At 34.9% G+C, this 23978-nt stretch overlaps 3 protein-coding genes across 4 annotated transcripts in view; all 3 read left to right on the top strand.

Annotated features, from left to right (window-relative positions):
• Positions 1-4854, top strand: part of si:dkey-65j6.2 — a 56054-nt gene extending 51200 nt beyond the window's left edge. The window contains exons 19-26 of the mRNA XM_042750536.1: positions 18-242; positions 451-621; positions 1289-1466; positions 1606-1722; positions 2834-3010; positions 3111-3310; positions 3617-3669; positions 4099-4854. Coding sequence (XP_042606470.1) covers positions 18-242; positions 451-621; positions 1289-1466; positions 1606-1722; positions 2834-3010; positions 3111-3310; positions 3617-3658 — 1110 coding nt within the window. The 3' untranslated portion in view covers positions 3659-3669; positions 4099-4854. The remainder of the gene's footprint in view (positions 1-17; positions 243-450; positions 622-1288; positions 1467-1605; positions 1723-2833; positions 3011-3110; positions 3311-3616; positions 3670-4098) is intronic.
• A 1165-nt stretch (positions 4855-6019) lies between these two features.
• On the top strand, positions 6020-16900 carry tgm2a (transglutaminase 2, C polypeptide A). Of its 2 annotated transcripts, none has more exons than XM_042750916.1 (13): positions 6020-6175; positions 7212-7391; positions 8417-8641; positions 9333-9451; positions 9652-9780; positions 10084-10261; positions 12095-12224; positions 12512-12615; positions 12701-12943; positions 13348-13623; positions 13935-14095; positions 14323-14459; positions 16703-16900. In XM_042750916.1, exons 1-13 carry the CDS (start codon positions 6166-6168, stop codon positions 16767-16769), a joined length of 1959 nt encoding a protein of 652 aa, XP_042606850.1. In that variant the 5' UTR covers positions 6020-6165; the 3' UTR covers positions 16770-16900. The 2 variants fall into 2 exon arrangements, with proteins under 2 accessions (XP_042606850.1, XP_042606849.1); XM_042750915.1 differs by lacking the exon at positions 16703-16900 and adding an exon at positions 15231-15392.
• A 2845-nt stretch (positions 16901-19745) lies between these two features.
• On the top strand, positions 19746-22925 carry LOC109048270 (SLAM family member 5-like). Its single transcript, XM_042750702.1, has 5 exons — positions 19746-19952; positions 21186-21518; positions 21664-21723; positions 21945-22196; positions 22318-22925. The coding sequence occupies exons 1-5, from the start codon at positions 19916-19918 to the stop codon at positions 22458-22460; spliced, it is 825 nt and encodes a 274-aa protein (XP_042606636.1). The 5' UTR covers positions 19746-19915; the 3' UTR covers positions 22461-22925.
• The last annotated feature ends 1053 nt before the right edge of the window (positions 22926-23978 follow it).

Below are 23978 nucleotides of genomic sequence, written 5' to 3'. Positions count from 1 at the left end.
GGAATTAAATCTTCCAGCGTAAGCAGATGGAGTTGGGTGACAGCATGGATCTCTCGTCGTACCTGCTGAAGCCGGTCCAGAGGATCAGTAAATACAGTCTGCTGCTGCAGGAGATCCTGGACGAATGTGTGCCGGATCAGAGCGGAGAACGAGAGGAGATCCAGGCGGCTGTGGAGGTGGTGCGATTCCAGCTGCGGCACGGGAACGACCTGCTCACCATGGACGCCATCCGCGACTGCGATGTTAGTGGCAAAGCTACAAGATGAATGTTGACTAATCCGTTTAAAAAACTCAGAGTTCACCAAATAAATAAACTGGTCACCATATAGTCATATTTTTCTTTGTAACACAAATTTTGGTCTTTTTCTCACACATCTGAAACTGGTTTTCCAGTTTTTCCATAATATGCAAGAAGTAATCGTTTTATTGTTTGTCATTATGTTTCTTCAGCTGAATCTGAACGAGCAGGGCCAACTGATTCGGCAGGATGAATTCTGGGTAATTTTCCGCAAGAAACGTTCCCTCCGACGAGTCTTTCTCTTCCAAGACGTCATCCTCTTCACCAAGACCAAAAAAAACGACCGTGGAGATGATGTGTATGTTTACAAAATGTCTATCAAGGTATGTGTGTGAGAATATTAATGTTTCTATTCATCAGAGAATCCTGAAAAATCTAAAGTATCACGGTTTCCACATGAATAAGAAGCAGCACAACTGTTTCAAACATTAATAATAATAAAACCGGAAAAGCAGCATATTAGAATGATTTCTGAAGATCATGTGACACTGAAGACTGGAGTAATGATGCTGAAAATTCAGTGCTGCATCCGAGAAATAAATAACATTTTACACTATATTCACATAGAAAATATCTATTTTAAATTGTAATAATATTTCATAATTTTACTGTTTTTACTGCATTTATAGTCAAATAAATGCAGCCTTGGTGAGTAGAAGACTTTTTTCAAAAACATTTTAAAAAATCTTTTGGGGACCAAATTTTTTTTAAGTGTTGTGTATTATTATTTTTTTTTTTTTTATATATAATATCTATATCTGCAAGTGCATTTCACAAACAAATAAATAAATAAATAAAATAGTAATAATAATAACTGACCCTAAATATATATTTTATTTTCATGTGTTTTCCTTGGGAATCAAGCCCATTCATCAGAGTCAAAATTTACAGAAAACCTTGCAAACAGTCAATACTCATTTTCTTTTTTCAAATACAGTTATGATTAAATATTTTTTTTCCATTTAAAGTTTGCTTAATGTTTGTCTGTAGACCTGTGAGATTGGAATGACTCACTCGTGTGGGGTGAGCGGCCGCAGTTTCGAGATCTGGTTCAGGAGGAGACGGTCTCAGGACACCTACATCTTACAGGCCGAGACACGGGACGCCAAAGAGGCCTGGACCAGAGACCTGGAGCACATACTGTGGGAACAAGCGCTGAAGAGCAGAGGTCAGAGCATAATACAACACAATATATATTAAATTAGGCATTTATAGGCTAAGTTGAAATGGTTAGAGGTTACTGTACACGTTGTTTGTACTTGTATGTCCTTGTAGATCTACAGGACTTGTTGATGTTTGTGTTTCAGAGCTGAGGAGGCAGGAGAGGTTGTTCATGGGAATGGGCTGGAAACCTTTTTCCGACATTCAGCCTAGAAACGCAGCTGTTAGCAATCACGCCGTGAATGGTGATGTCACAGGAAGAGGTATTTATCAGCCAATCACAGGCTGACAGTTTGCATGCATGTAACTGAGCTCATGGTATAAACTCAAGGGCGTAGGAACGGTTTGAGAAATATCCTGAAATGCCAGTTATTCTAGTGTATTTATTATGAAAATTAAATAAAAAAAAAATGCTCAGTTTTATCAAAGATGACTTCTCTTCTGTTGTCTTTTTTCATCAGGTAGTTTATTTTCTGTCAGAGTCTTGGCACACAAACTTTACCAGGTGTGGCTTGGGTCATGAATATTAATTACATTGGGATATTACGCTGACTAATCTGCAACTAATTTGCTGAAGGGCAGATAATAGTTAGTGAACGCTAGCTATAATATGGTTACTGCTTAACACTTGCGCATTTGTTCAACCCAATCCCAGGCTGACAGAAGCTTCTGCTGGATCTTAAAGAGATCAAATAAATAACCAAAAAATTCAAATTCTGTCATTTACTGACCCTCATGTAATTCCAAATCTGTATGACCTTCTTTTGTGGAACAAAAAAGATATTTGGAAGAATGTTGTTAACTAAACAGTTTTGGGTCCCACTATGGATAATATATATATCCTACTGTATGTCCATGAAAAACATGAAGTCAACGGGACCCAAAACTGTTGTGTTACCAACAGCCTTCATGAGTGAATGATTACAGAATTATTTCATTTTTGGGTGGAAAGCTGTTGTTTTACACAGTAACTCTTCACAATTTCATTTAATTCGCACTGCAGCCAAAAAAAAAAAAAAAAAAAAAACTACACAAAAAAACTATGGAAGCCTGTTTCTGCCACAGAAGAAAAAAAGGTATTTAAGACTTTTTTTTTTCTCACAATACTGACTTCTTTTCTTGCAATACTGAGGAAAAATAGCAGAATTGCAATTTACAATTACCTTTTTTATCCTTTGTCAGAAACAAGCCTTCATAAAAATCAGCCTTTCTTAAATGCAGACTAATGATTGTCTTCTAAAATTGAGAACCTACTGTAAAATAGTTGCTACGCCCCTGAAAAATTGCTTCTTTTGTAGCTGCTTTAATTTTATTTGACAAAGTAAAGCCCTTTTCAGTCATTATCTGATTTTTCCCTTATTGTTTTTCTGACAGAAGTTGTAGGAATACTGAAAAGACCCAACCCCTTGGTGTCTAGCCTTCAAAGGGGTGTGGCTTTGCCACGGCCAGATTCGATTGGCTCTGGCAGCAGCACGTCAACCGCAGGCAGCCACTCATCATCCTCCTCTGGGCGGGGCTCCATGTCACCCAGCGTTTTCCAAGGAAAATACGGTAACAAAAACTCTTACTGGAAAATGAATAGTCTCTGTATAATAAAAGAAAGGGCTGAATAATATACTGTAAAATCTCTCTCTCCATCCTTTCTGTATAGATTCCTCTACTGAGAACGCAGGTTTATTTAGCTGTGCGGATCATAATTGCCCCACAAGAAGAAGAGCGTCTGTGTCGTCACTGCTTCTCTCCAGACCTTCAGCGTGTCAGTCGTCTCCCGCTCATGTTCTTCACCACGGCTCACCTGCCCTGTCCAGGAAGAAGCTCGGCCCACAAACAGATGCTCACGGCTCTCTCAAGGTTGAGAAATAAACACACGTCAACTAAGTTCAAAACCCAGTGAGCTTTTTTAGACAACATTTCCAAGCAAAGCAATGCTGACTTAAAAGATACCAGAAAAATAAAATAGGGCAACACAGACAAGTGGAACGAAAAAATTGAAAATGCTCTTTTAAGTGTTTATTTTGACACTTAAAATGAGCAAAAATGAGGGTTTGAGACATAGCTTAATACTGATATTCCATAAGGAAAATAATTAATAATAAAATAATAATTAGTTCAGACTGAATGTTAATTATGTTTCTTCTGTGTTTACTGTATGCTCAGTTTCAAGAGCCGATTCGTTCCAAGGCATCAACAGAAGTTTAGCTGTGATTGAGGTGAGTTACAAACAGTGATTCACTAGACACTATATTAATACAGCTCCAAATGATAAAGCTGTATATACAAGTATGTCCAACTCAATCACTCTCGTAGGGTGACATACTGTATATAGGCTACTATATAGCAAATCTCAACTACTTGATTGCTTGCATCATCACAAAATGTAACTATATTGTCACCCAGCTCCAATCTGTTAATGCAACTATGAGGCATAAATATATTAAGATATTATAATCATGAACGTCATGATTTTCTGTAAAGCTGCTTTGCATAATGTGCATTGTGAAAAGCACTATACACATACATTTTACTTGACTAGTTCCTGCTCTCTAAACGGAATCATTAAGTATGTGCAAACATTAAATATATTCAATTGATAAATTACATATTTTCTGAATGATACTAATAATGTAACATTTCCACAGGCATGCTTACATCTCTCCAGAAGAAGTTCACTGATATCAGAAACTACAGGAAACTCATGTAAGATGCCACTGTTTGGATTCAACCCAGAACAGAACAAATTTTAGATTTTTGTTTGTATAAATGAAGTGAGAAATAATAAAGAACATAAACAAGATGATATTGACCAGATCTGAGACTGTGGACCAGTTCTTTACTTCCTGTGCTGAGCATCTGAAAAAGACACATGTGAGGACGTTTTCCTGGAAAAACAACTGAAATATTCTCTTAAAGCTTTATTGTGCAATTAGTTTGCATGAAACAATATTTCTTGATGATTTCTTGATGAACTGTAAAAATGTATTTTAAAATCAGATGCAATGCGTATGCAATGTTTAATATTACAACTCCAGGATATAGACCAATAACCAAATACTCTCTGTTCTGTGATGATCCATGTCCATGATTATCATACTTTCTGCTGTAACACTGAAATGTTGTGCTTTGTACATGTACCCAGCTTAAAAACCTCAGTATAGTTTATGGGGTTCAGGGAATTTTTTAAATATATACACACACAATTGCTTGAAAAAAATTATATTTTTGAATATTAAATTGGACTCTTAAGGATTTTACACAGCATGTTTAAAAGTATTGGACTCTGTATTTTGTGTACTGTAATATATCAGATGTCAGTACCTCAGTGGAGGGAGAAAACTGCATTGTATTATTTAAACGATTTATAATAAATAAAAGGTCATTATAATTTGCTTTGTTTTGTGTCTTTCTTTAGAAATATAGAGGGCAAGATAAACAAATATGCATTAGCAGCCATAAAATTTTGATGTTTTAGTATTATTTAAATCTATTATAGTATTTTTTATATAGATTTTTGTATATTTTCATTTTAAATTTTAATCAAATTTTTTGATAAATTTGTTGTGCTTGTCAGTTTTGTGTTTTTGCTTTAAAATATATTTATTTGTATTCAACTTTATTCAACATTAAAAATAATTTATATTTATTTTTATTCAACTTGTTGCTGTTTTGTGTCTTGATTTAGATAGGTAGTCCGATGAACATGCATTAGCGGCAATACAATCCTGTGTTATTTTATTATTATTTATATACTATAATAGTATTTACATTTTTATTTGCTTTTTATTTTTTTTAGTTTGTCGTTTTTATTTTTAGCAAATTTGTTATTTTTATCATATTAGTTTATTTGTTTTAAAATATATTTAACATTTTTCTACAACGCTTTATTTTTATTTCAGTTTTAGTTTTAATAATTTCAGTCCTTCAACTTATACTTTAATGTCAACTAAAATCAGTTTTAGTTGACTATAACAACACTAATACAATCAACATTGCAGAGTTTGCTTTAAACAGCATCTAGTAAATGAATAAACTGATATATGTAAATAAAGTTCTAGTAAACATCCACTTATCCAGAGTGGCTTCTTACCTGATGAAATTAATTGTACTAGACATTCTATAATAATATGAATTGCAAAGTATCTTCACTACAGTTAATGTCCAACCCAATGCCAGAACGAAAGTTCAAAGTTATCTGTTCTTTAATAATGCTCTTTAAACATTAAAGCACAAAAATGTCATCTATACAGTACATCATTCATGGAATTGTTTTAGTTGGATGTTCATTTAACATTTTCTAAACATACTACTACTTGTTTCAAAATGTTTAGAGAACAAATAAAAGTAAAATCATAATGCTCGTAAATGGAACATTCCCTAATGTTTAAGTTTGCATTGTTTGCATTAACAAAAATGAAAATTTAAAACTGAAAAAAAGAGAGATCATAATTAATGTGCTTCTACAAGCCCACAGAGACTGTTTGTCAGAAATAGACTCTTGTAACATGACATGCTGTAATGTGATTTAATGCCATCGGTCATGGAAGACAGTAACTGTCATAAATAAGAGCAGGGGGGTTCAAAGTCTACAGTGCGTCCTCTGACACCACCGTAACATTAGGACGCAACGCCCGAAATATCTCCCTAGTGACCCCAACACCAGCTGAAGTCACCCAACACGAGTCACACGCTGAGCATTACCACCGGAGACCATGGATAAAGGTAGGATCGCATTCAGGGCAGCTTTAGAAACAAATAAAAGCATGTTTTTGTGATGCATTTGCATATTTAAATGCACAAGAAACTATTTATGGGAAACGCAAAAGCATGGTCAATTATTTTGTATATGTGTATTTAATGTATAGAAATCTGATTTTTGAAGCATGGAGAACAGTTTCTTTGCTTACAAACAAACAAACAAACAAACAAACAAACAGATAATTGTATTGCAATACCTTAAAAATGTTTGTCTCAAGGCTGTTCAATTCTCAATACTTTCCTTCTACAATAGACATCTGTGTTGCTGATCTTGCACGATCAGTTGTGACTGTGGTATTTATCTGTTTTATAATATCTTCATATCCTTTAGGTCAGAGTGCTAAAGTGTGACTTCGAGCCCTTTTGCATCCGTTTCTAGCTGTGCATGATGTTCCTGTGCATTGAGAAGCGTGCAAACCCATTCATTCTGATTCCTCTCATGTTGGTCAAGAATTTATGGGTCATGAGCCAAAAATAGAAATGCTTAAACAGCAGCATGTTGTGCATGTGTTAACAAGTGCTTTGCCATTGAAAATTTTAAAATCGTTAAAAAAAAAATAAATCAAGTTCTTCCTTAGTAGAATTACTTCTTACTACTTAGTAAGAATCTTCTTTTCCAGTACAAATATCTAAATATTCTTAAATCAAGATACTTTTACTAGAGAAGCAAAATGACTTGGGATAATATCATATACGTTGTTATAAGAAGCAGATATAAGAAAATATCTGCCAGTGTGGTCAGAAAAATAAACTTAATTTAAAGGGAAATCAAATTTATTTTTCTGACCCCACTGGCAGACATTTTTCTTGTTTTAAGTATAAAGTCACTTCATCGCTTTTCAAGTAAATATATATTTAATATTTAAGATTGTTTAGTTATTTATACTGAAAAACATGACAGAGATACTGAGAAGAAACTCATTTCTCTCACTTTTTTTGCAGTATAATTAGCACAAAGCACAAATGACTGCATGTTTTTTTCTGTCTCTTCTCTTCACAGTGGTGGAGATTGAACGCATTGATCTGGTGTGTGAGGTGAACAACACGGATCACCACACACTGCAGAACAGTGCAGACAGACTGATTGTGAGGAGAGGGCTGCCGTTCACCATCACGCTTCACCTGCGACCGGGAACTCACTTTCAAAATGGGGACAATATCAACTTCATCGCCCAAACAGGTTCCTCAGTCACTTCCATCCTATTCACACTTTATAAATATGAACCATTGGGTACCAAAGCAACCTAACATTACGAGTAAAAGCAGCCACTGGCAATGCAACAAAGTTGGACAGATTTAACTTTTAAGCAAATGACTGCAGTGATAATCAATGGGAGTAGTGAAAGTGAAGTGAACATGATCCGCCTGGATAGAGGAGTTGAGGGGTCAGAGGTTAGCTGGTTAGTTTCAATAATTAGTCCCTACTGGACAAACTAAAAATAGCTTTTCCCTTGATGGCCATAAAAGAACTAGCCACATATTGACAATTTATTATTATATAATAAAGACAGCATATAAATTGTAAAAATTTGTTATATCATACTAGAATTTTCAAAATATATACACATGCAGAATTTTTTATTTTTTTTTTTTAAATAATTATACTTTAGAAGTTGTAAATCCACTACACACACACACACACACACACAATAAAATACACATATTTGGCTGTCAATGGGAAAATAAAAAAGTGTAATTGTACAGTTATATGTACAAAAATAACTAAATAAATAAATACATAAATAATAGTAGTAGTAGTAGTACAACCACAATTCATACCTATACCTTTCACAATAGGAATCCACTACTGAGGTCTAAGAGGCTTTGGGACGTCAGCTGAAAAAAAATATTACATTAATGAAATGGTTATGAAGCCACTGATAAATCAATCATACACACACACACACACACACAAAAAAAAAAAAAAAAAAAATGAATGAATGAAGGGAATCGTCATTGTTAATGATTTGGTTAAAATACTTACAATAAATCAGGGTTGGTTTATTTACAGGCGTTCCATGACAGTGAAGTTGCTCCTGTATTTAGAGGATTTACAGTGCTGAGAGGAACGACAGTAACGCTGCACACAGTAATCAGATCATTCACAAGTATATTATTAGAAACATGATGTAAAGGGTTCGAAACGTGCACGTCACATTTCAGATAGTTGTGTTCATCCATTCATGTCTTTCTGTTGGGTTTCAGGTCCCATCCCCTCAGTGGAGGCACAAACCAAAGCCAAATTCAGCCTCAGCAGATTCATCTCCAGATCGAGCTGGAGTGCCACAGCAGAGACATCTGACAGCACTGTATCTCTGACCGTGTGCTCGCACCCAAACGCTCCTATCGGAGTCTATAAGCTGATCCTGGATCAGGGAGAAGCAATCGGTCTGGGAGAGTTTGTCCTGCTCTTTAACCCCTGGTGCAAACGTAAGCTGTTCTGTCATTGGTGACTGATAATGAGAAGCACTTAAAGGCACAGTTTACCCAAAAATGAAAATTCTGTCATTAATTACTTACCCTCATGTCGTTCCAAACCCGTAAAACCTTCGTTCATCTTCGTAAAACAAATTAAGATATTTTTGATGAAATCCGAGAGCTTTCTGTCCTTGCATAGACAGCAACACATGTTCAAGGCACAGAAAGGCAGCAAGGACATTGTTAAAACAGTCCATGTGACGTCAGTGGTTCAACATAATTTTATGAAGCTAGGAGAATAATTTATGTGCAGAAATAAAACAAAAATAATGACTTTATTCAATTCTTCTCCTCTGTGTCACCTTAATTTTAATTTTTGGGTGAACTATCCCTTTAAATTAACTGGAACAAACAATCAAAATGACTTTGGCTTTATGCATAAAGGTTGTTTTTTTTTTTTTTTGCAGTCTAAACAGCTAATATATCTAAGTGTTAAAACAGGATTTTTGCATACGTGTTTCAGATTATTACGTTTTTTTGTCATCCTTGGCACAATGTACATAATATATTAGACCGCCAATCGTGGTATTGCTAATACTGTTTACATTTGTGTTTTTGTCAGTTGTAAGTCACTTTCGATAAAACTGAACAAAAAAACAGGTTCAAAATTGAATTTATTTTCAATCTGTGTTGGTTGTTTCAGAGGACCCAGTGTATCTGGCGAGTGAAGCTGAGAGGGAGGAATACGTCCTCTCCCAGGATGGGCTGATCTACCGCGGGATACCCAAACGTATCACAGTCTTACCATGGACCTTTGGACAGGTTCCACAACTAAAAATATCTCTATAATTGCGTCACAGTAGCAACATGTTCATCAGAAGCTTCCTCAAATTCATACATTAATTTGCCTTCTTTTAAAACAATAATTTTTAGATACCCAAGCAACCAGATAAAACATTCAAACAATATTAATGCCCAAAGGATCTATGCTTCACTGACATGTTTGGTTTCTGTTTCCACAGTTCGAGCCTGGCATACTGGACATCTGTTTGCAGATTTTAGATGAAAGTCCAAACTATATAAGTGATGCAGCACTGGACTGTTCTGAGAGGAGGAACCCCGTTTATGTGACTCGAGTCCTCAGTGCCATGGTTAGTCACAGCCCTCAAATATTACTGAAGTTCTACTCATTTAAATGTTATAAGTGTTCTGCTTGATTATCACCAGCTCAAATGTTATTCACTTGAATTAATAAAAACAATTAGAAACTAAAAATAGAAGTTTAGATTCAAATCTACTTACTGATTGAGCAAAACTATGAAATTCTGTTTATTTGAGACTTATCTAGTTATATGTCTAGCAGCATAAAAACATTATGTTTACATGCATTAAAGAAAATGTGAGAGTTGCTTTCGAGTGTGAAACTCACTGCCATGTTGTTTTGTACCGTCCAGATCAACAGTCTAGGTGATAAAGGAGTTCTGGTGGGTAACTGGTCAGATGACTATGAGGACGGTGTGAAGCCCACCGTATGGAAGGACAGCTGCTCCATCCTCCGGCAGTGGAGTAATGACGGCTGCAGGGCGGTGCGTTACGGACAGTGCTGGGTGTTCGCAGCTGTTGCCTGCACAGGTGAGTCATTACCTTCTGCAATAATTATCACAAGCCAATTAATAGTCATTCAACTAATTAGCAGAAAGATATTTTTCAACAGCATGGAAAACTCAATAGTAAACAGAGGTTTGTTAATTTTATTTGTCCAATGTGGTCTGTTTTCTAGCTTGGGGTATTTTAAATATAGACCAGAAATGAAAAGACTCTGAATATTCCACACAAGGAATCTTTATAATAAAAGTTGGGGAATTCCATAACTGTATTATATATATATATATATATAAAAGTTATTTTAAATTTTGGGGAATTCCATAACTGTATTATATATATATATATATATATATATATATATATATAATAACATCAGTTTTCACAGTTTCACTAATTTTGTGTTTTTTTTTTTATTAAATATGTCTATATAGTTATTATATTACTTTTAATTATTTTAGTAAATAAAGTAAATGAAAATGAGAAATGTTGCCTTGGTAACTAAGTGATTAGACTTAAATGAATTTTTTTTTAATGTTTTATTTTATTTCAGTTAAAGTTTAAGTAAAATAAATGTTTTAAATGTTTGTACACTTTAAAAAATGATTGTGATTTGAACAGTAAAAGACTGTAAAAATGCTACTGTATAAACTTGTTTACTGGTTAACAGTTCCCATACTATATTCAGCGAATAAATGTTTTTGGAAATGAAAATTGTTGCATAATTTACAGTGACAAACCGTAAATTGACACTCCCAGAATTCCCTGCATGACACTTCATATTTGATGTTTTTTTGTTGAAATATCGTTTCTTCTTAATTTTTTTCTTATCAGTTGTGTACATTAGGGTTTAATTTGACATCTAATGTTATTAAATGTATGTTTATTGCATTATTTCAGTATCATGTGTGTCACCATGATGGGGATTAGTGTTTGTGAATGAGACTGTGCACCTTCTATATATAAGTATTGCCCTCCTCAGCTCATAGAAAAGCCGTTTGTGATGAGCTTTGGTTCATCACGTGACTTTCTCATCACCACCAGTTTTTGGTGGTTGGTTCAAAACAGATATTAGTACTTCAGTATGCTGGTTTAACATTACATCAGTTCTTAATCTTAATATTAACTTTAAATACTTCAAACTATTTAAATATTACATAATTTAAAACTATAAAAACGGATTCATTTTTGTCTTTTTCTCAGTGTATTGGAGCATGTTCAACAGCTAAACAACAACAATAATTTAGACTTTTATATTATTAAATTACTTAAATGATTAGACGTGTCATATACTTTAAATATTTAATATTATATAATTTTAAACAATAAAAACATTTATTTCTGGCTTTTTGCTCATTGTGTTGGAGCATGTGCAACAGCTAAACAATAATACTAATTTAATATTTTATATTATTGTTATTATTAAATAACTATTTAAATTCTTAAAATATTTAATATATTATAATTCAAATATCTAATATTATATGAATGAATACAATATTTTTTTCTCATTGCGTTGGAGGAACTAAACAACATTATTATTATTATTATTATTATTATTATTATTATTATTTATATGTCTGATAAGTCTGTAAAACCTAAAATGTTGCTACCATATTTTTTACGGTGAAGTTCTGGCAACCAATTTTACATTAAATGTCACAGATTTTTTTTTACAGTGTAGTTTTAGTTAACAATAATAAACCTGGCTCATAACCTTCACTTTTTTGGGGAATCATGCATACCTTTTAAATGCCAATTCTTATTATGTCCCAATTATATAGACTGCTCCCAAACATTTTCACATATTATCTCAGATATGATAAAACCATATCTTGATTTTGTGTTTGATTGATGTTCCAGTGTCCAGAGCTCTGGGAATCCCATGCAGAGTTGTCACCAACTATGGATCAGCACGTGACAGCAATGGAGACCTAGTAATGGAGCGTTTCTACAACGAATTTGATGAGAACATTGCTGACGACTCTATATGGTATGCATTGTAAAGCCAAAATTAAACTTTCTTTGGTTCCATGGAAAACCTTAGATGAAGAACATCCATTCGAACCTTTCCAATGCACAATAGGTTCCTTATAGTGGGAAAAGGTTCTTCATATTTTTAAAATGTTCTTTTTTAAGAACAGTTGTTCGCTGAAAGGTTCTTTGTGGAACCCAAAATAGTTTTATTATAGCACTGCTGCAAAAAACCCTTTTGGAACTTTTATTATTAATAATGTAATGCAAATTTAAAAAAAAAAAATGTACTTTGCTCTGCCTTAGGAACTTCCATGTTTGGGTGGAGAACTGGATGACACGTCCAGATCTGTCGCTAGGGTACGAGGGCTGGCAAGCAAGCGACCCAACACCTCAGCATAGGAGTGAAGGTGAGCCAATAATCAATGCCTGATAGAAGTGGAGAAGTAGAGTCAATGAAGGAGTACCTCAGTCCTGCTGTCCTTCTTCTGCCAGGCGTCTTCTGTTGTGGTCCAGTCCCCGTGAGAGCCATTAAAGAGGGCGAGCTCACTTTCAAATATGATGTCCCGTTCGTTTACGCCGAGGTGAACGCTGATGTGGTGGAGTACATCAAACTGAGAGATGGAAGGGTGTTTAAGATGGGCGGATCCACTACGGAGGTTGGGAAATCCATCAGCACCAAAGCAGTGGGTCGAGATGAGAGAGAGGACATTACACACAACTACAAGTATCCAGAGGGTAGGGAGCCATTCATTCATTCATGGTTAAGGATCTAGGTTGGATGCAAATTCAGTTGCCAAAAGGAAAATCCATAAACTATGATTATAACTATTATACCACCGAGCAAGCCCCTTAATTGTAGGTTTTCGTAGGAGCGTCTATCCTCTTAAACTCTTATTATTTCTAAAGGCCCTAAAAACAACAGCATGATTATATGCTGGTACAAGTTTGTTTATGATACAGTAGCTGGTATATTAGCAAAATACTTATTGTTGAGGCTAGTTAAAAAGCCAGATAGAGACACCAACATCCAAAACATGACAGTTTCTGTTTGTTTCAGTAGGGTAAGAAGATTAATATTATCTGGCAAATATTAACATATTTCAGTGCTCCAATCATGATAAATGCTGTCTTCTGTTCAGGTTCTGAAGAAGAGAGAAGGGTTTATGAGAAGGCAAATCATCACAACAAACTAGCACAGGCAGGAGAGGAGCCTGGTTTACACATCAAAATTAAAGTGACCCCGGACATGCAGATCGGCTCTGATTTTGATGTCTACGCAGAGCTCAAAAACAACACCATGGTTACGAAGTCTTGTCGGGTAATGTTCTACGCCCAAGCAGTGTCTTACAATGGCAAACTTGGAGAAACCTGTGGATTGGGCGAGTTTACAGAGATGAATTTGGCTTCGACTGAAGGTGAGCCTGGTTCCTTAAGTTTTCAACTAACTGTATACTTTGGACATGCATATAAACTCATATATAAATAGCAATACTATAGAAGAACAATTTTTGGTTCCCAAAAGAACCATTCAGTGAGCAGTTTCTAAAAGAACTATTTTTCTTAGTGTGAAGAACATTTAAAAAATCTAAAGAACGTTCTTCCACTATTAAGAACCTTTTGTGGAATGGAAAGCTCCATGGATGTTAAAGGTTCTTCATGGAACTATCTATGCCAATAAGAGTGTATATTAAAAAAGGTAACTGTCTCATCGTGTTTTATGTTTCAGGGGGTAGAGTAACCCTTCGACTGGAATATGCAGAATACAGCAAAGCCATAACTCAAGACAGGATGATCAAACTGTTGGCTTTACTCATCGATGCAGAGACACGTGATTTCTACAGAGCAAAGAAGACCATCATACTGGATGACCCTGAAATAATTGTCAATGTAAACATCAACTTCTCTCTACAATTTACATTTATAGTATGCTGACTTGACAAAATTAACTTACTGTTATTATGAAAAATTTGGTTAGGTTTTTTTTTTTTTTTTTAATCCCTAAAGAGCCTCGAATTGCTCACTGGAGTGAAACAACCAATAAACAATTAATATGAATCAATGTACTGTAAGAAAGACTCACTACTCTAATAAGGTGTGATTTTGGTCCCCTGCAGATCCTGGGTGTGCCAAAAGTGGGCCAGAACCTGGTGGCAGATTTAGCACTGCAGAATCCACTTCCAGAGCCCTTGGAGAACTGTGTGTTCACTATACATGGTGCCAACTTGACCGACGGCAAACCCATCACTCATGAGTAAGTCACCCGATCACTCCGGACCGGGGTGTGAAAATACATTCCCTCATTTCTCCTGTGGACATACCTGGTGTCATTTCAACTCATCACATGATCGAATTGAAAGACAGATGAAAAACTTCAGCAGTGGTAATGTGTCTGTACAACATATCAGTATAAGCAACACAGTGTTGCGGAAGTTACTTCAAAATTGTAGCCTCCCAGACTACTCTAAAATTAGTTAAAACTACAACTTAATCATAGAAAGTAGCTAGCTAGAAAGTAATTAGACATCTTTTTTTTACAATCAAAGCAGTATTTACTTTGTACACAAAAAGAGGTAAATTCACTAAGAGCATGCCATCTTTAAGCTTCTTATGCATGATCAATCAGCAATTTGTGTGCATTTCCTCAAATCCCTATCCGTACATCCACCTAGCAACAGAGCATCATAGCAACCACTTGGGAACATCATCATTTTGAAGCATGTACTGTTTGCTGCTTTTGAGAAATGACATTTAAAAAGATCACATTTTAGATTTTTTTTATGTTATTTCAGATACTTATGATACTATTGCCAGTTTAGAGTTGTGTTGTTTATTAAAACTCTAAACATTAAAAATTACAATATTTGTTAGTATGTTATGTTATATGCCGTTACATCTAGAACACCAAAACTGAAGTGTTTTTTGACACTGTCAAAACATTTGCATCTAATTTTATACAAAATATAAAATAATTAATGTGCAAAAGTTGCATAGCTGTAACAGGTTTTTTTTTTCTTCTTAACAGGGTTGGAACAGTTGGTCCTAAAGAGTTTGTCACCGCCAAAGTGCAGTTCACACCAAAGCTGCCAGGACAAAGAAAGATACTGATAGATTTTGCCAGTGATAAACTTCACAATGTTGAGACCTATGAGAATCTTGTCATATATGAATAAATTAACTGTTTCTACTTATGCTTGTGAGGTCTTATTCTGTTAGTTCACGTGGAGTCAGATATCATTTAGAATTTTCAGCATGAAAAAACATGCACAAGATTTAAAAATGAAATCTCCTCAAATAACAGTTCTGCTGCAAAAATTAGTTATGAATATTTTGTACAAGGGCTGTGCAAATGAATGAAATTATAATAAAATCATGAAACGAGAAGGCATGACTGTGTCCAATTAGAACCAATCAGAATGCAGCATGCCTAAATCTAGTATGAGAACTGAACAGTATGGGCTTACCATTACGAAATGGAAGAAAGCACAGAAACTGGGAAAATGCTTTCAGGCCAGTATAAGAACTTGGTGCGAGGCCCAAAATAATAAACACCCAATGTCCTGGAAACATTGAGTTCGTTTGCAACATTTTGCACTATTTATATTTAATTTTAAATTAACGAAAAAGAGTTGAGAAAGAAAAGGCATGGCCTATGTATCAGTTTATTGGACCAGTGAAATAGGTCTTAAAGTGACAGCAGCCTAATAAACCTGTTGCTGTCTGTGTTATTAATGTCAATCAAACAACAAAATAAAAAGAGAAGTACTCACTGCTTTTGACCAAATAACTTTCGCAAGGATTAAAAACTTTTTCTCTTTAATATTTGAACTTTAAATTAGTTAAGATAGTAGTGTTTGCTGTGGTATCAAAATTGGGTTGAGAGTTGTGAAATTTCACTGCCATCTAAAATGCTGTTGTCATAAAACAAGTGAAATGCTACGCAACTGTTGCATATACTGTATGTGCTCAAGCAGAACACTGTATTTATGAATGCAAAGTAAGGAAATATTGTTTCGAAAGCAAAAATCACAACATTTGTCTGTTTTGTAGTGTTCTGAATATAATGTAAATTCATAATTTTTACTTTTAACACAGTAAAAATTAATCAACTTTACAAATAGAAGTGTGGTTGGAATAAACTGCCATCCATTTGCATGCCTGACGTGCATTTCTCATGTTAAAAAAACAAAAAAACAGAATTTGAATATTGCATCAATGCAAAACTGATCAAAAAGTCTGAAACTCCTCAATAAATCATACATCTGAATTATTAATCAGCTCTGCAGCATTTAAAGCAAACCACAATCAGCTCCACCTTTAGTCAGCTGAATAGAAGCCACAGTAGCACAGTTGGCAGTGTGCTTTGGACGTGTCGGTGTTTAAAAACCTAAGAACACTTTCGTGTGAGATACCATTCTTTAGATCTTTTTTTTTAATGTTTACACTTATTTTCTTCTACACTAATCTCTTCCTCCAATTTTCATTGTTTTCTTATAGATTAAAACATGGTGACGTGGGACCAAACAAACACTTCAACATGCACACCATCAATTTTCTCAGCTAACTCCAGCTCGTGCTACATTATACCCACCTATTTTATCGCCGTCTCTCTCAGCATCAACATGGTTCTCAGTCTACCGGCAAACTGTTACATCCTGTGGCTGAGTGTGAAAGAGATGATTCAGGGACAGTCGACCGAAATCTTCATCTTCAATGCGGCACTCGTTGAGGTCGTCTTCTGCTCTTCTTATGTTTTTATCATACAGCAGTATTTCTTTAATTGTACTCATTGCAAGTTTGGCATATACTTTCCATGTCTGTTGCTGTTAGTCGGTCGTCCTCTGTTTCAGAGCTGCACTTGTGTGGAGCGTTATGTAGGGGTTCTCCATCCTGTGACCTTCTTAAAGCTCAAACCCATGAAATACAGAATCGCAATATCCATCATCGGATGGATTCTGATAGTTATCTCAAGCTTTATGGTTTCAGTGAACATCATTGAACTTCATCAATTAGTTTTGCCAGAACTGGTTGTTTTTTTGAGTATCAAAGTGTTCAGCTGCTTGATGGTCCTGAAGGCTCTAAAGCGACCTAGACCTGGTGACGACTTCAAGAGGAAAGAGGCAACGAACCAAGACAAACTCAAGGCTTTTCGGATCATTCGGATTGTGCTGGCATCTGCAGTGCTTATGTACGGCCCTATGATTATTTCTCTTGTGCTTTATTACCTTATAGATTTAAAGAGGTTTCTTTTGTCCTGGTCTGGGGCATTGTGTCTTGGGCTCATGACAGGGTTTGTGCATCCTTTCCTCTATCTCAAAAGAGTTGGAAAACTCCCCTTTTGCTAAAGGCACTTCCCATAAGTTGGTGTCTCAAAAAGCATTAGACAAACAAATACTGCTGTTCTTTTGAGAAATATTAGATGTGATCTAACACAAAGTTAAAGAGACAAAATTAGATTTATTTTTTTACAACAGATATTTTTAGACAGAAAGAAACATACAGATTTGAAATGACGTGAAGTTGGGTAAATGATAGAATTTTATTTTTGGGGAAAATATCCCATTTAATCCACTTGCAAAAGCCTGTCTGGTAGCGTATAAACGATGTAGCAGATCTGCTGTACTTTGACGTAAACATACTGTTTTCTGAATACCAGTAACATGTAGCTCATTATATGTTCATTATGCATATTATATTTAGATTTCTTAAATAAATATTAAAATATATCAATAAAGGGAAATATTTAATGAACATGTGCCTCTTACTCACAAGATCTACTTTCACATCAACCAAACGGCAAATGAAATCATCCTGCATTTGGGCTGATTGATTCACATGAGTTTGGGCTTGCATGTAATGCTCCAATTGAAGTCAGACCCCTGAAAACAACCAACATGCAATGAAAACAAAAGATTAGAGAGTTCAGGTTTCTGCACAATTTACATATTTTCCAGTCATTTAGTTTGGTGTGCTAGTATGTTTTATCGATTGTGGTCTACTGTAACAGCTGTGTCAATAACAAATGTGTTTCATTCTAGAAAACCATAATGCAATAACATTTTAATGTCACAACCCGAATAGTGTATACCTCTAAACCCAATGTCTGCAGTTCTACCTGTGCATTTGAACATTAACCATCTAAAATTTATGAAAGAGCAATCTGCATTGAAATGGCATTCAATGAATCAGAAGACGGGAGCAGTCATGCACACCAGCTATCTGAAATAACCCTCGAATCCCATTCACCTTTGGACATATTCAAACCTGCCATATTAAGATCACTTACAAAACACACAAGAACCAATGCATTTGCCATCACTAAATTCAAATGTTTCGTAGCCATTATGTTATGTAAATATTACTGGACATAAAACTAAAATGCCCCCATTGTCTCCAAGAAAAAAAAAATACTTAAAAATATCCCAAAAGTTGTCCTGTGGGCTTCCTGTAATGTCACTGATTCATTGATTATTATTATTATTATTTTTTAACTTAGTTCACTTTAGCAGACTGCTTAAATGAGTGCTACTAGAAAAACATTGTCGATTGATTTATCAGTTTTACAAATGTAATGGCATTGAGTTTAGTTTGAAAAAAAAGTGGGCAGTCTGTCTTAAACCAGATGTTATAAGAACAGAATATTGTATAGACATAACTCATAGTGATCTAGGTATACTCTACTGAGAGAGAGAGAGAGAGAGAGAAAAAAACAACAACAACAGAAACTATAAAAATAGCTCTGAATGATTTTCGATGTGACAACGTTACGTCACAAGCATAACACTTGTAGAGTCATCATTTAAAAACAGTCAGCCTCGCTACCGCCCATGTTTTTCAAATATCGTTAGCACATCTTGGTGGGGCTTTGTGTTTCAGTAAAGATTTACTCACGAACGAACGCAAACGATAAAATCCATTCACGGCCTCTACTCCAAAACGCCAATAATCCTTCAAGCTGCAGCAGGGTTGCTAGGTTTTTACAAAAAAACCCCGCCCAATTTCTACTCAAACCTCGCCCAAAACTAGCCCAATTACGTTTCGAGGGGGCATCCCCCGGTAAAAATCGCGTACCGGTGGGGTAAAACACACGTTTTTGGTGGGGTTCCCCTGGTAAAATTCGCATTTTAGGGGCTAAATATCACGTTATTGGGGTTGCTTAAACCCGCGGACATGAAAAACAACCCGCGGCAACAGTGTTAAAGTAGCCCAATCCGAGGGGAAACCTCGGACTTGGCAACACTGAGCTGCAGTGATGTACAGTAGAAGTACATCAGTACACGCCACGTCACTTCCTCGCGCACTTTTTTTTTTTTTTTTTTGTTAAGGTGTTTAATTATTAAATAATGATAAAGTTGATAAAGTAAGCAGAAACACAAAAAAAAAATCCAGTGGAATTAATTCCTAATGAAAAATAAAAAACAAAACAAAAACCAGTTAATTATGTTTCCAGCACATCTGTCTACCTGTTCGGTGCCCCCAACAGATTAATGCACATATGCATTTTTTTATGAGTTGGAAAAAATTATAAAGGTGAGTGGAAATGCGTTTGAGAGTCATTTTTCAGTACAGCACTGCCATCTTGTGGTTGAAGCCATGTAACTGATTGTATTGCAGGTCACTTCCTCACAAGTCCATCTGCTCAGCTGAGTTTCAGGGGCATCATCGAGAGAACAACAACTCAACGCAATATCAACAAACACATTCATTAGTATGTGGCTATTCATCTTATATTTAATCTGCGTGGAAGGTAAGATAACACATTATATGTATATTTTAATTGTGTTCTAAGGTTAAGCAGATGCAATTATATTGTCCTCAATACAAAAAGTAAATATACACAATTCATAACAAATCTAATCTTTAACAATATACAGTATATGAATGTTCAGACTGTTCTTTTTAGTCATTGTTTTACAGTCAAATTTAGAATAAATCAGCTGTGAAATCAAGTTGTGGCAATATTTCTTGATATCTTGACACCAACAAATTAGAAACATTGACATAACGGTATAATTGATGTCATAACCATTTCCTGCTGAGAAAGAAAGAAAGATAGAAAGAAAGAAAGAAAGAAAGAAAGAAAGAAAGAAAGAAAAAAGACATTAAATTTGAATTTGAATATTTTTTTGTAAATTCTTACAAATAGCCTATGTATCATCTGTTTATGTGTCTGTTTAAAGTGTGGCATATTTTCATTTCTGCTGTTGGTTTCACTTTTCAAGATAAAGAAACAAAACCTGTCCTTCACATGCAGCATTGTGTGAAACCACAAAGCGTTTTCCTTTACCCCTTTTTAAATCATGTTCTGTCAAACCGCAGACCTGCTAGTGCTACGAAACAAACATCCATTAAATGAAGAAATCAAAGATCTTGTCATTATTTCAAAACCTTATCATCGTTCAATCAGTTGTTTGTATGTCAGGCAGTTTTGATTTTTTAGCCACTATATCACACTTCAAGCTTAAATCTGGTTAAGACATTTAAAATGATCTCTACAGTCTCTGAATGATCTTGGATCTATGGTTGTGCTCAACCACAACACTTAACACACAAACCTCAATGACAGTGACAATCAGCAAATGAGTTTTTATCATCACCACACAACAGATAATTGATAGTGATAAAATCAACAGCAGTTTAAACGTCATTGCAAAGGTCAGTTGCAAAAACACTAATCATAAAACAGTAATCACATGCTTATGCATGCTGCAATGGATTTTGGGAGATTTTAACAAATCCAATATGAAATGGTTCAGACAACCATGCACTGCTTTATGTAGATAAAATAATTCACATCTGTTTCATCATATGACCCAGGCTATATTAAACACAGGTTTGTTTGGTGTGTAGACCACATGTGGTGAACTGTTGGTTGCCCAGAACATCAAACCACTGAAATTCAACAGGTGTTTAGAAACTGTCCTTGTAAATACCATATTACTAATGTGTTTACCTGTATGTTTCACTTGTTTTCATGTAGTTTCAGTGGGTGGAGAGGTTAATGACATTGCAACAGTTAAAGTGTTGGAGGGAGGTGTTCTCAATCTGCATCCTGGACTTGAAGATCTAAAGGGAGATGTTCAGATAATGTGGACGTTTGAAAGTGGCAGAGAAAATACTCGTGTCGCACAGATGCATCAAGGGAGAATTTACACTCATTATGACATGAGATTCACAGGCAGAGTGCAGTTAGACCAAAGAACTGGAATTTTAACCATCATGGACATCAGGACTAATGAATCTGGACTGTATGAAGCCTTAATCGTCATCAGTGCAGGCATCACAGGACGGAGATACAAAGTTCATGTTTATGGTAAGTTACAGCTGCAGCCTCTATTGAAAAATAACATGGAAATCGTAGGATAATCATTGATTAGATTTGGTTCCATATTGTGTATTGCAATGCAATACTGGCATCTTTAATTAAGGTGATGTGCATGTTTCCTTTTGTCATAAAGCACCTGTCTCTGAACCAGCCATCAGCAGCAGCTCATCAGTTAGTGTTCACCAATCTTCAGGTCTGTCTTTATGATTTCTGTATGAAATAATACAATTTTCTGTGGACTTTTGTAGCTTAGAATTCTGACTTTTTTCTCTCAATTGTGAGTTTATGATTTATCCTTTTTTCTTAGAATTGTGAGTTTATAACTTGCAATAGCATCTCGCAATTCTGTAAATTGTGTAGTTTTTTGTAAATTATGATAGCAGTAGAAATGTCAGTGTCTTTCATTTCTTTCAGGTAAATCCCAGGAAACAGAGGAGACCTGCTCTTTGGTTTGCTCTGTGAAAAATGATCGAGACGTGTCTATCTCGTGGTATAAAGGAGGTGTAATGTTGAACCAGACCAGCAATCCTGATCTCAGCATCAACCTCAGTTTAGCATTAGAGCTTCATTATAATGATCCAGAGACCTACAGCTGTACAGCTGTGAATCCAGTGAACAATAAGACTGTCCATCTTCACATGAAGGAGATCTGCCCACGACAGGAAGGTACGAGAACTCAAACTACATTTAACACAGAACCCTCTGCCAAAATGAACACTGTGCAGCGTTTTCACAAAGACATTTGATGAGACAGAAAACGTTCATGAACATCTCCCTTCTCTTTTAGGTTGTCAGGATCACTGTGGTGTCACTGAGGCTCTGGTTCGTCTGGTTCTGTCTGGTCTGGCGGGAATCGCTACTGTTGGATTTCTTATCGAGCATTTGATCTTCTGCTCAGCTCAGAAAAGAACTGCTGCTTCTGTGTGCTGATGATACTTTTGTGGGATTTGGTGTAATTGCCCTTTACATTTTCACTCTTAAAAAACAGATTTCGGTTCTGTTGTATTTTATAACTGGGAAACAGTTTCTATCTAACAAAGACAACAAAAAAGCTCTGAAATGTGTACAGTAGTATCATACAGTCAAACAAAACATTTCAGACACCTTTAACATTTCTAACATTATCACAGTTTATTTGCTATAGTTTAGAAAATGGTAATAAAATATGACAACAACTCAACAACAAAGTCAGAACAAATTCATCTTGTTAACAAAAAATGAATTAGTCAAACCAAAATTTATTCAGACAGCGTCACATTATCACTGTTTATTTTTTATCACAATTTTCAGATAAAATTGATAGAAAGGTTTGTAAAAAAAACATGCTCAGGTCAAAGTGTCAAATCAAATTTACAGGTAGTCCACTGTATGAAGAATATTTGGGTATAATGTGTCATAGTGTCAAAGTGTCAAATCAAATTTACTGGAAGTCCACTGTATTGTGTATTTTTGGGTTTTACATGATACTATAGTGTCCTGCACCCACTAGTAAAAAAATATCAAAAATTATATCTGGTGTCTGAATAATTTTTGGTTTGACTTTATATTTAGTATTATAACAATAACAGAAGTTCTCTGTCTATGTGGTCTATTGTATGCAATAATATATTATTTAATTTGACAATGAAAAAAATGAAAGTAATTTTAAGGTAAAAATAGTTTCTTAACTTATTGGTTAGTGCCCATGTTATATTTGTATTTTTTTTTTTTTTTTTTTTGTACATTGTACTTTTATTTAGTTAAGTAGCAAATCTCAAAACCAATGATAGTTATGGACACTAATACAAAATCTGACCATTTCTTCTATGAGAGGCACGTTTTTCTCTGTGTATGTTTACCTTCTGTCGTTACATCACCAGAATCAGTTTTTGCGAATGCGAATAATGTATGTTGTAAGTATGGGAATGGTTTGAGTTTATTGTAATTGTGATGTATTTGTTTTTAGTTGGATATTTTTTATATTTTAAATAGAATTAAAATAAACAAAATGAAAAGTGAATAGAAAATTCATTACAATACCATTCACAATTCATAAAGAAACAATAATAAATAAAGCCTCAAGTGAGGATCATCTTGGTCTAAACTCAACAGCTTATGTGTGACCTTGGACCACAAAACAAGTCATAAGGGTCAGTTTTTTTTAACTGATTATGCATCATCTGCTGAATAAATAAGCTTTCCATTGATGTATGGTTTGTTAGGATCGGACAATATTTGGCCGAGATACAACTATTTGAAAATCCGAAATCTGAGGGTGCAAAAACATCAAAAAGTTGATGAAAGAAAGAATGATGAAAGTAAAAAAATGATGAAGAAAGTATAACCACCTTCTTCAAAATATTTTCTTTAAACTTGTCCAAATCAAGTTCATAGCAATGCATATTACTAATCAAATTTTTGATACATTTAAGGTAGGAAATTTACAAAATATCTTCATGGAACATGATT

The sequence above is a fragment of the Cyprinus carpio genome, chromosome B23 (assembly GCF_018340385.1).
Source record: "Cyprinus carpio isolate SPL01 chromosome B23, ASM1834038v1, whole genome shotgun sequence".
Classification (NCBI taxonomy): Eukaryota; Metazoa; Chordata; class Actinopteri; order Cypriniformes; family Cyprinidae; genus Cyprinus; species Cyprinus carpio.
The sequence above is the reverse complement of the archived record's forward strand: the minus strand, read 5'-3'. Positions and strand labels throughout refer to the sequence as shown.